This window comes from Triticum aestivum, chromosome 3B (genome assembly GCF_018294505.1).
Source record: "Triticum aestivum cultivar Chinese Spring chromosome 3B, IWGSC CS RefSeq v2.1, whole genome shotgun sequence".
Classification (NCBI taxonomy): domain Eukaryota; kingdom Viridiplantae; phylum Streptophyta; class Magnoliopsida; order Poales; family Poaceae; genus Triticum; species Triticum aestivum.
The window spans coordinates 701,358,893-701,374,670 of record NC_057801.1 but is presented as its reverse complement, the minus strand read 5'-3'; the positions used below and the strand labels follow the sequence as shown (position 1 = coordinate 701,374,670).

Below are 15,778 nucleotides of genomic sequence, written 5' to 3'. Positions count from 1 at the left end.
GAAAGCTGTTGCGATCCCCTACACTTGTGGGTTATCATGCAACTCCCGGATACCGGAGGAATACCTTGTGTGCTATCATATGTCTCACCGTAACTGGGTGATTATAAAGATGGTCTACAGGTATCTCCGAAGGTGTTTGTTGGGTTGGCATAGATCGAGATTAGGATTTGTCACTCCGAGTATCAGAGAGGTATCTCTGGGCCCTCTCGGTAATACACATCATAAGAAGCCTTGCAAGCAAAGTGACCATTGAGGTAGTTGCGGGATGATGTATTACGGAATGAGTAAAGAGACTTTCTCGTAATGATATTGAACTAGGTATGAAGATACCGACGATCGAATCTCGGGCAAGTAACATACTGATGGACAAAGGGAATAACGTATGTTGTCATAATGGTTCAACCGATAAAGATATTCATAGAAATATGTGGGAGTCAATATGGTCATCCAGGTTCTGCTATTGGTTATTGACCGGATAGGTGTCTCGGTCATGTCTACATAGTTCTCGAACCCGTAGGGTCCACACGCTTAATGTTCGATGACGATATTGTATTATATGAGTTATGTGATTTGGTGACCGAATGTTGTTCGGAGTCTCTGATGAGATCACGAACATGATGAGGAGTCTCAAAATGGTCGAGAGGTAAAGATTGATATATAAGACGATAGTATTCGGACACCGGAAGTGTTCAGGAGGGTACCAGGTACATATCGGGTCACCGGAAAGGAGTTTCGGGCAACCCCGACAAAGATATGGGCTTAATGGGCCGAGGCAGGGACAGACCAGCCCACAAGGGGCTGGTGTGCCCCTTTCCCTGGCCACGGGCCCTAGAGGAAGGAAAGGAGGGGGCGCCACCTCCTCCTGTCTTTCCCCCTTGATAGGAGAAAGGAAAAGGGGGTGCCACCTCCTCCTTCCTTCCCCTCATCACCAAAAGAAGGAAAGGGGGGCGCCGGCCTAGGGCAGGAGCCCAAGTAGGATCCCTCCTACTTGGGGCGCCCCTAGGGCTGCTTCTCTCCCCCTCTCACCTATATATACTTGGGGAGGGGGCGCCTAGAAGACACACCAATAATCGTTAGCCGTGTACGGCGCCCCCCTCCATAGTTTATGCCTCCGGTCATATTCTTGTAGTTCTTAGGCGAAGCCCTGCGCGGATCACTTCACCATCATCGTCACCACGCCGTCGTGCTGACGAACTCATCTACTTCCTCGACACTCTGCTAGATCAAGAGTTCGAGGGACGTCATCGAGCTGAATGTGTGCAGAACTCGGAGGTGTCATACGTTCGGTGCTTGATCGATCGGAACGAGAAGAAGTTCGACTACATCAACCGCGTTGTCAAACGCTTCCACTTTTGGTCTACGAGGGTACGTAGGCACACTCCCCCTTCTCATTGCTATGCATCTTTAGATAGATCTTGCGTGCGCGTAGGATTTTTTTTTGACATTGCATGCTACGTTCCCAACACGGACGCGCGCGGGGCACAACCAGGGGCCGCTAGCGCGAGGTTATAGCATAGAATCGCATATTCCAAGATCATAGCAGTTATAACATAGAGTATAAACTCTATAATTATGAATATGGAAACATAATAATACAAACATTATTGCCTCTATGGCATATTTCCAACAGAAGTAGCTTCTTTCCAAGTGATCATACCTCTAGATGGAACTTCTTTGTGAAAACTATCCTCAATATCGGGATTTATGCCCAAAGTAACAGGCACCAAAATGCAGTGGCATCTAAGTGGTATTTGTTGGACCCCAACAATGAACCTTTATAAGTTACATACTAAAGTGGGAAGCATTCCCTTTTTCTCCCTTTTTGATTTTTTCTAACTTTTACTGTTCAACTACGTGGAATCAGTGAATAGTGTCTACGACACTAAATAGTAGACTGGAACAGTATATTTGCATGAACAGTAACCCGTGGGATAAATTAGCCCTTGGTTGATTACTGCCCTTTTTTACACCATGACATCAGTGAATAATGCATCAACAATTACCCGAACAAAAACCAGAACAACATCTGAATAAACCCATAACTGCTAATTGAAATAATAGCACAAATAAACCAAAACAGCAAACCTGAACAATCCGTAACAGTAAAACCAGTAAAACAGAACAACTCCTGAATAAATCGAAAATATTAACTCACACAAACCATAAACCAAAACATTAACCAAATTGTAACCCAGAGCAATACACCCAAATAAACTGGAACTACAAAAACCATAAATCAGCACTGTGCATTCACGTGAACATTAATCCAAAAGAAATACAAAAAACCAAGACTCCTTCTCCCCTGGTGCATTCACCTACACAAAGAGAATAGTCGACGTTGTTGCCGTCATCTACCTCGCCTTCTCCATCCATGTGGCCAACCAAATCACGCTTCAACCACAATGCGGTCACTAAAGCCACCTCTACGATACGCTCCATCATGACACTCTATAAGCAGCCAACGAGAAGAGAGCACATAAAAATTAAAACTACCACTCGACCAACCTCTACACTACATTCCCTATTTTATTTCTTTGACCGATTCAGAGAGAAAGAGAAAAATACAAGATAGTGGATCATCCGTGGAGGTTAGTGTTTGCTCAAAAAACTATTGTCGAACCAGCTATTGCTCAGCCGCCAAAATTTTCCGAAGTATAGATACACCAGTTATCCCATATCACAGTTTGAAAAGTGCATTGGGTTGAACATCCTATTATCATATTAGCCATTCATAGATACTATGTTTAAATAAGCTTTTCGCCAATTACTACTTACTTTTACAACACAATGGATTTGGGGTTTAAATTACTTACAAAAATTTAAATTTTAATATATTCATGTTTGAGAGAGAATGAAAATAGTGCCAACTAGGAACTGTATATGAAATGTAGGTGAAAAAGATGCGCAAATTGGACAAGAAATATTTCCCTACTATAGGGTCTATATAAATTGGTAACAATCTCATTTGGTGTCACCGTTGATCAATCAGGCCATATGAGAATGAATCCAAATACATATTGCTACCGTGCCCGTCACACTTTTTTAACTTACGGAAGGGGAAAATATGTGCTTATGAAAAAAATTAATTGGCCAGCCAGTTTACTTAATTTGTTAAATCATTTAATGTTTGTTACATGCCTACACATGGTGTAAAGGTAGAATTCGTGTTCTCCTTTTCATTTTATTTTCTCCCGTAATACACATTGTTTTCTTGCATATTTTGACAAAATACAGACAACGTGTGCCGCGCTTCTTCGGTGCTAGTGGGCCTGAAAGGTTGAAAGAACTCCCAAGTACTCCCTCCGCCCGGAAATACTTGTCATCAAAATGGACAAAAAAGGATGTATCTAGAACTAGAATATATCTAGATACATCCTCTTTTATTCATTTTGATGACAAGTATTTCCGGGCGGAGGGAGTAAAGGACAAAACACAGCCCAACTATCTTTTCAGCCCAAACCAAGTATGTGACTTTACCCGCAAAAGCAAATCAGTTCAAAAATTTCAAACCACTTGCTCCATCTCTGAACAGTACTCAATATATTAGCAAGCTTTCATACACTGTTACCGGCAGTACATTACATAAAATTATATTTTACATTACATTCAGAATCCAAATAGATATCGATCGACCTGGTCCCACGTTACACACGCCTAATTCTTTGCTGCATGCCCACGCAGAACCATTTAATTCAATCTTAATTTATTTCACCCTTAATTTAACTAGGAACGATAGTAGTAGTAATAATTCAGATACGCAGAAGGATCGATCAGTGATCACTGTGACTCCCTGGCTCCGAGGGCGCGCCTGGGCGTGGGCGTGGGCTTGGGCTTGCTGTCGGTCTTGACGGGGTAGGACGCCTCCATGGCGATGCCGCAGAGCCCGCCCGCGGCACCCGAATCCTTCTCCACCCTGATGTAGCCCTGCTCCCCCCACGACGGCCCCCACGAGTTCTTCACCGTCCAGTACGCCTTGCCGTCCTCCGCCACGCCGTACCCGACCACCGCCACGCCGTGGTCCAGCTCCGTGCCGCAGCTGCCGGTGAAGACCCCCTCGGAGTAGAACATGAACGCCTTCCCACTGGCCTCGACGGCCACGGACACGGGCTGGTTCGCCACGGCCTGGGCCAGCGCCTCCTCGCTGTTGGCCGGCACGTCCTGGTGCCCGTCGATGCGCACCACCACGGGGGAGCTCTTGGCGGCGGTCGCGACGTTGCAGGTTCCGTTGGCGGCGCGGTACGGGTAGGCGGCCTCGGTGATGAGCCCGCCGTTGTTCTTGATGTACTCGAAGGCGTTGTCCATGAGCCCGCCCTGGCACCCGTCGTTGTCTGCCGTGTCGCAGTCGATGAGCTCCTGCTCCGAGAGGGACACGAGGCTGCCCGTGCGGATGGCGTTGATGCCTTCCACGGACACCACCGTGGAGAAGGCCCAGCAGCTGCCGCACTTGCCCTGGTCCTTGACGCCCGTGACGGCGCCCTTCTGCCGCCAGTCCACGGACGGCGGAAGGTCGGACACGTTCACTGTGGCGTACATGAATCCGGGGACGGACGGCGGCGTGGCCGGGGTGTCGCGGCGGAGGTCGCCGACGAAGGTGGCGCGGAACTCGGCCTGGCTCATGTCGCCGAAGCGGTTGAGGTGGAGGCGATAGGGGCGGTCGCTGCGCTTGTTGTGGGAGTGGACGAAGTGGGCGTTGGACTTGAAGGTGCCGAAGCGGCGGTGCTTCTCGGCGTGGTGGCGGGGCACGCGGTGCGCGGTCTGCCACCGCTCGTACAGGTCCCACAGCGCCGCCTCCGACTCCAGGTCCTTGTCCTCCAGCGGGATGGCGCCGCAGAGCTCCACCGCCGCCACGGCCAGCACGGCCGCCACCAGAAGCTTCTTGCTAAGCTGCCCCATCGTGCTAGCTGCTACGTACCAAACTAGTTCAGTACCACGAGTTGTTTCTGTGTACGTGGTAGTGCACTGCTGATCACCGAGCAGTAGCTGGTGTTGCTAGCTTGGAGTGTGAGATCGATGAGGGTGGAGGAGAAGGGAGGAGGTGTATTTATAGGTCGGGTCGTCACTCGTCATCTCGATGAGCAGCACTGAGAAGCTTTGTAAGACACGATGAGAAGCAGCGCAATCGATTGGTTTGCGGCGGGAAAGACACGAGGAGGTTTAAATGGCGGTAACAGAATGCTGAGCGGAGCGGTGTCAGATTCTGCTCGGGGTGGTTGCCAAGTTGCGTGCGGCGCTGGTATTGGGCGGCCACGAAGATTCAGGGCAGATTCACTGACCATTCCAGGTTCGTGGCCGAGCTGCAGGCCTGATTCATTCCTACGTCGTTGGATCGGATCGCCGTGATAGTCTGCTGACTGTAGGTGTGCCGTTCTATGGATGCTGCGCCGCCATAGAATCGTGGTAGATGCAGTTACTGGTGATACTTGATCACGTCGTGCGTAGTGCTGTTGTGCCTGCCGGATGACGACGCTACCCGTTGAGCCGGTCGAGAGGATCAAACACGGTATTAATGGCAGTCGCGGGGGGGCGGGGTGTTCCATCGTAACTGCACCGGCTGGCCGCCTAGCCGTTCGCCGCCGGCGGGGTAGTCTGCTGCGGTATTGCACTCCTTCAGCTGTTACCTTCCTCAAGAGTCTCTGTAATTAGCAGAATTGACATTTTACCATCGTCTACTGTTGGTTCATACTACGTTTTTTTTTGCGATATGAAAAGAGTTTTATTCCATCATAATAGGTTACAATCGAGAGGCAAGAGATCTTTTAACAAATTTATCTTATTTTGGAGTGTTCCATTAGTTTCCCTTTTTCATTTTTCGAAGGATAACACAATTTGTTGTTGTCTACCACTGCGCACAAGCAAAATCGGTCAGAAATTAGTCCACTCTTATTTTTTGGTACACAAGGAAACACCATGGTACACTTTGAAATAAGAAGAAAAATCAATGAAACAATATGTAATAATCTGAAACAAGACAAATAATGTAGCACGAATGCGTGAAGCAATGACATACGATGAATGCATGCATGGCATAGTGCCAACCACACACGACTCCGGGATTCTACACTTCTTGATCATAGTACCTTCTTTTCCTTGATCATAGCTCCAAATCCGTCAGGAACTTCTTTAGGAAAAACTACGTGGATATTAGTCCACGGGAAATATGTTGATGTATAGCGCTTCGGTGTGCCCGCCAAATCACCCATAAGCGACACCAAAACCGTCATGAACATGTGAATAAATCAAGTTAATTTGTAAAAGTATTAATAGAGAGAAGAATTGTAATACAATGTGTGTATACATACGCTTCGAGGACCAATATAGACAGAGGTGCAAGACTTCTAGGGAAAGAAGCCTCATAGGGATAAGATGGAAATTATTTCTGCATAATCCTGTGCAAGTTCTAACTACCAAATGTATATCTCTAGCACCCCCTAGTGGTAGTTGAAGGAAATATGCCCTAGAGGCAATAATAAAGTTATTATTTATTTCCTTATTTCATGATAAATGTTTATTATTCATGCTAGAATTGTATTAACCGGAAACATGATACATGTGTGAATACATAGACAAACATATAGTCACTAGTATGCCTCTACTTGACTAGCTCATTAATCAAAGATGGTTATGTTTCCTAACCATAGACATGTGTTGTCACTTGATTAATGGGATCACATCATTAGGAGAATAATGTGATTGACATGGCCCATTCCGTTAGCCTAGCACTTGATCGTTTAGTATGTTGCTATTGCTTTCTTCATGACTTATACATGTTCCTGTAACTATGAGATTATGCAACTCCCGTTTACCGGAGAAACACTTTGGGTACTACCAAACGTCACAACGTAACTAGGTGATTATAAAGGAGTACTACAGGTGTCTCCGAAGGTACATGTTGAGTTGGCATATTTCGAGATTAGGTTTTGTCACTCCGATTGTCGGAGAGGTATCTCTGGGCCCTCTCGGTAATGCACATCACTATAAGCCTTGCAAGCAATGTGACCAATGAGTTGGTTACGGGATGATGCATTACGTAACGAGTAAAGAGACTTGCCGGTAACGAGATTGCACTAGGTATTGGATACCGACGATCAAATCTCGGGCAAGTAACATACCGATGACAAAGGGAACAACGTATGTTGTTATGCGGTTTGACCAATAAAGATCTTCGTAGAATATGTAGGAACCAATATGGGCATCCAGGTTCCGCTATTGGTTATTGACCGAGAATAGTTCTAGGTCATGTCTACATAGTTCTCGAACCCGTAGGGTCCGCACGCTTAACGTTACGATGACAGTTTTATTATGAGTTTATAAGTTTTGATGTACCGAAGTTTGTTCGGAGTCCCGGATGTGATCATGGACGTAACGAGGAGTCTCGAAATGGTCGAGACATAAAGATTGATATATTGGAAGCCTTTATTTGGACATCAGAATCGTTCCGGATGAAATCGGCATTTTACCGGAGTACCGGGAGGTTACCGGAACCCCCCGGGGGGTTATTGGGCCTACATGGGCCTCGAGGGAGAAGAGGGAAGGAGGCAGGAGGGGGCCGCGCGCCCCTCCCCTTCCTAGTCCGAATAGGACAAGGGAAGGGGGGCGACGCCCCCCCTTTCCTTCCCCTCTTCCTCCTCTTTCCCCCCTTCTCCTATTCCAACTAGGAAAGAAGGGAGTCCTACTCCCGGTGGGAGTAGGACTCCCCCCTTGGCGCGCCCTCCTTGGCCGGCCGCCTCCTCCCCCCTGGCTCCTTTATATACGGGGGCGGGGGGCACCCCATGGACACACAAGTTGATATACGGATCGTTCCTTAGCCGTGTGCGGTGCCCCCTCCACCATATTCCACCTCGGTCATATCGTCGTGGAGTTTAGGCGAAGCACTGCGCCGGTAGGGCATCATCATCGTCACCACGTCGTCGTGCTGACGGAACTCATCCCCGAAGCTTTGCTGGATCGGAGCCCGGGGATCGTCATCGAGCTGAACGTGTGCTGAACTCGGAGGTACCGTACGTTTGGTGCTTGGATCGGTCGGATCGTGAAGACGTACGACTACATCAACCGTGTTGTCATAACGCTTCCGCTTACGGTCTACGAGGGTACGTGGACGGACACTCTCCCCTCTCGTTGCTATGCCATCACCATGATCTTGCGTGTACGTAGGAAATTTTTTGAAATTACTACGTTCCCCAACAGTGGTATCAGAGCCTAGGTTTTATGCGTTGATGTTATATGCAAGAGTAGAACACAAGTGAGTTGTGGGCGATACAAGTCATACTGCTTACCAGCATGTCATACTTTGGTTCGGCGGTATTGTGAGATGAAGCGGCCCGGACCGACATTACGCGTACGCTTACGCGAGACTGGTTTCACCGTTACGAGCACTCGTGCTTAAAGGTGGCTGGCGGGTGTCTGTCTCTCTCACTTTAGCTGAATCGAGTGTGGCTACGCCCGGTCCTTGCGAAGGTTATAACAACACCAACTTGACGAACTATCGTTGTGGTTTTTATGCGTAGGTAAGAACGGTTCTTGCTAAAGCCCGTAGCAGCCACGTAAAATTTGCAACAACAAAGTAGAGGACGTCTAACTTGTTTTTGCAGGGCATGTTGTGATGTGATATGGTCAAGACGTGATGCTATATTTTATTGTATGAGATGATCATGTTTTGTAACCGAAGTTATCGGCAACTGGCAGGAGCCATATGGTTGTCGCTTTATTGTATGAAATGCAAATGCCCTGTAATTGCTTTACTTTATCTCTAAGTGGTAGCAATAGTCGTAGAAGCAATAGATGGCGTAAACGACAATGATGCTACGATGGAGATCAAGGTGTCGTGCCGGTGACGATGGTGATCACGACGGTGCTTCGAAGATGGAGATCACAAGCACAAGATGATGGTGGCCATATCATATCACTTATATTGATTGCATGTGATGTTTATCCTTTATGCATCTTATCTTGCTTTGATTGACGGTAGCATTTTAAGATGATCTCTCACTAATAATCAAGAAGTGTTCTCCCTGAGTATGCACCGTTGCGAAAGTTCTTCTTGCTGAGACACCACGTGATGATCGGGTGTGATAGGCTCTACGTTCAAATACAACGGGTGCAAAACAGTTGCACACGCGGAATACTCAGGTCATACTTGACGAGCCTAGCATATAAAGATATGGCCTCGGAACACGGAGACCGAAAGGTCGAACGTGAATCATATAGTAGATATGATCAACATAGTGATGTTCACCATTGAAACTACTCCATCTCACGTGATGATCGGACATGGTTTAGTTGATTTGGATCACGTGATCACTTAGATGACTAGAGAGATGTCTGTCTAAGTGGGAGTTCTTAAGTAATATGATTAATTGAACTTCAATTTATCATGAACTTAGTCCTGGTAGTATTTTGCAAATTATGTTGTAGATCAATAGCTTGCGTTGTTGCTTTCATATGTTTATTTTGATATGTTCCTAGAGAAAATTGTGTTGAAAAATGTTAGTAGCAATGATGCGGATTGGATCCGTGATCTGAGGTTTATCCTCATTGCTGCGCAGAAGAATTATGTCCTTGATGCACCGCTAGGTGACAAACCTATTGCAGGAGCAGATGTAGACGTTATGAACGTTTGGCTAGCTCAATATGATGACTACTTGATACTTTAGTGCACCATGCTTAACGGCTTAGAATCGGGACTTCAAAGACGTTTTGAACGTCATGGACCATATGAGATGTTCCAGGAATTGAAGTTAATATTTCAAGCAAATACCCGAGTTGAGAGATATGAAGTCTCCAACAAGTTCTATTGCTAAAAGATGGAGGAGAATCGCTCAACTAGTGAGCATGTGCTCGGATTTTCTGGGTACTACAATCGCTTGAATCAAGTGGGAGTTAATCTTCCAGATAAGATAGTGATTGACAGAATTCTCTAGTCACCACCACCAAGTTAGTAGAACTTCGTAATGAACTATAATGCAAGGGATGACGAAAACGATTCCCGAGCTCTTCGTGATGCTGAAATCGACGAAGGTAGAAATCAAGAAAGAGCATCAAGTGTTGATGATTGACAAGACCACTAGTTTCAAGAAAAGGGCAAAGGGAAAGAAAGGGAACTTCAAGTAGAATGACAAGCAAGTTGTAAGTCCCGCGAAGAAGCCCAAAGCTGGACCAAAGCCTGAAACTGAGTGATTATACTGCAAAGGAAATGGTCACTAGAAGCGGAAATGCCTTGAATATTTGGTGGATAAGAAGGATGGCAAAGTGAACAAGGGTATATTTGATATACATGTTATTTATGTGTACTTTACTAGTGTTTATAGTAACCCCTGAGTATTTGATACTTGTTCGGTTGCTAAGATTAGTTACTCGAAATAGGAGTTACTGAATAAACAGAAACTAGTTGAGGGTGATGTGATGATGTGTGTTGGAAGTGGTTCCAAGATTGATATGATCATTATCGCACACTCCCTATACTTTCGGGATTAGTGTTGAACCTAAATAAATGTTATTTGGTGTTTGCGTTGAGCATGAATATGATTTGATCATGTTTATTGCAATACGGTTATTCATTTAAAGTCAGAGAATAATTGTTGTTCTGTTTACATGAATAAGACCTTCGATGGTCATACACCCAATGAACATAGTTTGTTGGATCTCGATCGTAGTGGTACACATATTCATAATATTGATGCCAAAAGATGAAAAGTTAATAATGATAGTGCAACTTATTTGTGGCACTGCCGTTTGGGTCATATCGGTGTAAAGCGCATGAAGAAACTCCATAAAGATGGATTTTCGGAATCACTTGGTTATGAATCATTTGATGCTTGCGAACCGTGCCTTTTGGGCAAGATGACTAAAAACTCCGTTCTCCGGAACAATGGAACAAGCTACTGACTTATTGGAAATAATACATACCGATGTATGCGATCCAATGAGTGTTGATGCTTGTGGCAAGTATCGTTATTTTCTGACCTTCACAAAATGATTTGAGCAGATATGGGTATATCTACTTGATGAAACATAAGTATGAAATAATTGAAAGGTTCAAAGAATTTCAGAGTGAAGTGGAAAAATCATCGTAACAAGAAAATAAAGTTTCTACGATCTGATCGCGGAGATGAATATTTGAGTTACGAGTTTGGTCTTCAGTTAAAACAATGTGGAATAGTTTCACAGCTCACGCCACCTGGAACACCACAACGTTATGGTGTGTCCGAACGTCGTAACCGCACTTTATTGGATATGGTGCGATCTATGATGTCTCTTATCGGTTTTACCACTATAGTTTTGGGGTTGTGCATTAGAGACAGCTGCATTCATGTTTAAAAGGGCACCATCTAAATCCGTTGAGATGACACTGTATGAACTATGGTTTAGAAGTAAACCTAAGCTGTCATCTCTTAAAGTTTGGGGCTGCGATGCTTATGTGAAGAAACTTCAACCAGATAAGCTCGAACCCAAATCGGAGAAGTGCGTCTTCATAGAATACCCAAAGGAAACTATTGGGTACACCTTCTATCACAGATCCGAAGGCAATTTATTCGTTGCTAAGATGGATCCTTTCTAGAAAAAGGAGTTTCTCTCGAAAGAAGTGAGTGGGAGGAAAGTGGAACTTGATGAGGTAACTGTACCTGCTCCCTTATTGGAAAGTAGTTCATCACAGAAATCTGTTCATGTGACTATTACACCAATTAGTGAGGAAGTTAATGATGATGATCATGAAACTTCAGATTAAGTTACTACAGAACCTCGTAGGTCTTCCAGAGTAAGATCCGCACTAGAGTGGTATGGTAATCCTGTTCTGGAAGTCATGTTACTAGACCATGATGAACCTACGAACTATGAGGAAGCGACGATGAGCCCAGATTCCACGAAATGGCTTGAGGCCATAAAATCTGAGATATGATCCATGTATGAGAACAAAGTATGGACTTTGATTGACTTGCTCGATGATCAGCGAGCCATGTTAAATAAATGAATCTTCAAGAGGAAGACGGACATTGATAGTAGTGTTACTATCTGCTAAGCTCGACTTGTTGCGAAATGTTTTCGACAAGTTCAAGGTGTTGACTACGATGAGAGTTTTTCACTCGTATCTATGCTTAAGTCTATCTGAATCATGTTAGCAATTGCCGCATTTTATGAAATCTGGCAAATGGATAAACAAAACTGCATTCCTTAATGGTTTTCTTAAAGAAGAGTTGTATATGATGCAACCAGAAGGTTTTGTCAATCCTAAAGGTGCTAACAAATTGTTCAAGCTCCAGCGATCCATCTATGGACTGGTGCAAGCATCTCGGAGTTGGAATATATGCTTTGACGAGTTGATCAAAGCATATGGTTTTATACCGACTTTTGAAGAAGCATGTATTTACAAGAAAGTGAGTGGGAGCTCTGTAGCATTTCTAATATTATATGTGGATGACATATTGTTAATTGGAAATGATATGGAAATTCTGGATAGCATGAAAGGATACTTGAATAAAAGTTTTTCAAAGCAAGACCTCGGTGAAGCTGCTTACACATTGAGCATCAAGATCTATATAGATAGATCAAGACGCTTGATAAGATTTTTCAATGAGTACATACCTTGATAAATTTTTGAAATAGTTCAAAATGGAACAGTCAAAGAAAGGAGTTCTTGCCTGTGTTACAAGGTGTGAAGTTGAGTAAGACTCAAGACCCGACCATTGCAGAAAATAGAAAGAGAATGAAAAGTCATTCCCTATGCCTCAGTCATAGGTTCTATAAAGTATGCTATGCTGTGAACAGACCTATTGTATACCTTGCTCTGTGTTTGGCAAAGGAATACAATTTTGATCTAATAAGTAGATCACTGGACATGGGTCAAGAATATCCTTAGTGAGGACTAAGGAGATGTTTCTCGATTATGGAGGTGATAAAAGAGCCCGTCGTAAAAGTTACAACGATGCAAGCTTTTACACCAATCCAGATGACTCTAAGTCTCAGTCTGGATACATATTAAAAGTGGGAGCAATTAGCTAGAGTAGCTCCGTGCAGAGCATTGTGGACATAGAATATTTGCAAAATACATACGGCTCTGAATATGACAGACCCGTTGACTAAGCTTCTCTCACGAGCAAAACATGATCATACCTTAGTACTCTTCTGGTTGTTAATCACATAGCAATGTGAACTAGATTATTGACTCTAGTTAACCCTTTGGGTGTTGATCACATGATGATGTGAACTATGGGTATTAATCACATGCAGATGTGAATATTGGTGTTAAATCACATAGCGATGTGAACTAGATTATTGACTCTAGTGCAAGTGGGAGACTGAAGGAAATATGCCCTAGAGGGAATAATAAAGTTATTATTTATTTCCTTATTTCATGAAAAATGTTTATTATTCATGCTAGAATTGTATTAACTGGAAACATGATACATGTGTGAATACATAGACAAACATATAGTCACTAGTATGCCTCTACTTGACTAGCTCATTAATCAAAGATGGTTATGTTTCCTAACCATAGACATGTGTTGTCATTTGATTAATGGGATCACATCATTAGGAGAATGATGTGATTGACATGACCCATTCCGTTAGCCTAGCACTTGATCGTTTAGTATGTTGCTATTGCTTTCTTCATGACTTATACATGTTCCTGTAACTATGAGATTATGCAACTCCCGTTTACCGGAGGAACACTTTGGGTACTACCAAACGTCACAACGTAACTGGGTGATTATAAAGGAGTACTACAGGTGTCTCCGAAGGTACATGTTGAGTTGGCGTATTTCGAGATTAGGTTTTGTCACTCCGATTGTCGGAGAGGTATCTCTGGGCCCTCTCGGTAATGCACATCACTATAAGCCTTGCAAGCAATGTGACCAATGAGTTGGTTACGGGATGATGCATTACGTAACGAGTAAAGAGACTTGCCGGTAACGAGATTGAACTAGGTATTGGATACCGACGATCAAATCTCGGGCAAGTAACATACCGATGACAAAGGGAACAACGTATGTTGTTATGCGGTTTGACCGATAAAGATCTTCGTAGAATATGTAGGAACCAATATGGGCATCCAGGTTCCGCTATTGGTTATTGACCGAGAATAGTTCTAGGTCATGTCTACATAGTTCTCGAACCCGTAGGGTCCGCACGCTTAACGTTACGATGACAGTTTTATTATGAGTTTATAAGTTTTGATGTACCGAAGTTTGTTCGGAGTCCCGGATGTGATCATGGACGTAACGAGGAGTCTCGAAATGGTCGAGACATAAAGATCGATATATTGGAAGCCTATATTTGGACATCGGAATCGTTCCGGGTGAAATCGGCATTTTACCGGAGTACCGGGAGGTTACCGGAACCCCCCGGGGGGTTATTGGGCCTACATGGGCCTCGAGGGAGAAGAGGGAAGGAGGCAGGAGGGGGCCGCGCGCCCCTCCCCTTCCTAGTCCGAATAGGACAAGGGAAGGGGGGCGGCGCCCCCCCTTTCCTTCCCCTCTTCCTCCTCTTTCCCCCCTTCTCCTATTCCAACTAGGAAAGAAGGGAGTCCTACTCCCGGTGGGAGTAGGACTCCCCCCTTGGCGCGCCCTCCTTGGCCGGCCGCCTCCTCCCCCCTGGATCCTTTATATACGGGGGCGAGGGGCACCCCATGGACACACAAGTTGATCTACGGATCGTTCCTTAGCCGTGTGCGGTGCCCCCTCCACCATATTCCACCTCGGTCATATCGTCGTGGAGTTTAGGCGAAGCCCTGCGCCGGTAGAGCATCATCATCGTCACCACGTCGTCGTGCTGACGGAACTCATCCCTGAAGCTTTGCTGGATCGGAGCCCGGGGATCGTCATCGAGCTGAACGTGTGCTGAACTCGGAGGTGCCGTACGTTCGGTGCTTGGATCGGTTGGATCGTGAAGACGTACGACTACATCAACCGCGTTGTCATAACGCTTCCGCTTACGGTCTACGAGGGTACGTGGACGGACACTCTCCCCTCTCGTTGCTATGCCATCACCATGATCTTGCTGTACGTAGGAATTTTTTTGAAATTACTACGTTCCCCAATAGTAGTACCGAGCACCATGGACGATCGAACCAGAGAGAGACCAAAAGTAGAACCAACGGGCTAACATCGCCCCACAATCGAAGCGGGAGCGTCATAGACGATGTCGTGGCGTAAATGCCTTGACTGTAGAGGAAGCCAATGAGGTGCGCAAGCGAGGTGTTAACCCTTGTGCTAATTTCTGGGGGTCAGGTGTAAGTGTGTCGAGGTAGCCACATATAGTGTCTATGGACGCATGGATGCCCCGAGAAGAAGTCAGGGTGTTATTGCGATAATCGTCAAAGAGGATGTCGATGTTGAAGACGATGTTGTTGAAGCCATTGTAGACGAGACTCCACCCCAAGTTTGCCAGGCTTGGGGTAATGTCGGGGCAAAGGGACGCCTCAATGTTGCTAGTGTCGGGCATGCGTAGATGGGGATCATCATGAATTGTAAGCCATGTTGGAGTCACTAGTGGAGGAGGCCTCTAGGACAATTGTGGTGCCAAACAATATGGGGGAAAAAGTGACAATGTAGCCCAAGGTTGCCAGAGTGGATGAAGTAGTCAGTAGGAAACAACAAAATTGACTATGACCTTATGCCAGACAAAGTCAAAATAGGGGTTGTAGGCGGAACTATGGGTACCTTAGAGGGTTCACGCCAATTCCCAATAGAAGCATGGTGGAGGTGCTCGACGTAGGCGAGGGAGAACTTGATGGAGTAACAATGGCCATGCATGGACAATGGTTTGATACGCCTAGGAGACGGCA

General features: G+C 45.3%; 1 protein-coding gene across 1 annotated transcript; it reads right to left on the bottom strand.

Moving 5' to 3' along the window:
- Window positions 1-3,541: 3,541 nt before the first annotated feature.
- LOC123066133 (cysteine proteinase EP-B 2-like) lies at window positions 3,542-4,994 on the bottom strand. The gene has a single exon (XM_044489276.1). It carries the CDS (start codon window positions 4,891-4,893, stop codon window positions 3,778-3,780), a length of 1,116 nt encoding a protein of 371 aa, XP_044345211.1. The 5' UTR covers window positions 4,894-4,994; the 3' UTR covers window positions 3,542-3,777.
- Between the last annotated feature and the right edge of the window lie 10,784 nt (window positions 4,995-15,778).

Bases quoted from the DNA above. Each gene is read 5' to 3' on its own strand.
- LOC123066133 (XM_044489276.1), bottom strand. From the start codon at position 4,893: ATGGGGCAGCTTAGCAAGAAGCTTCTGGTGGCGGCCGTGCTGGCCGTG.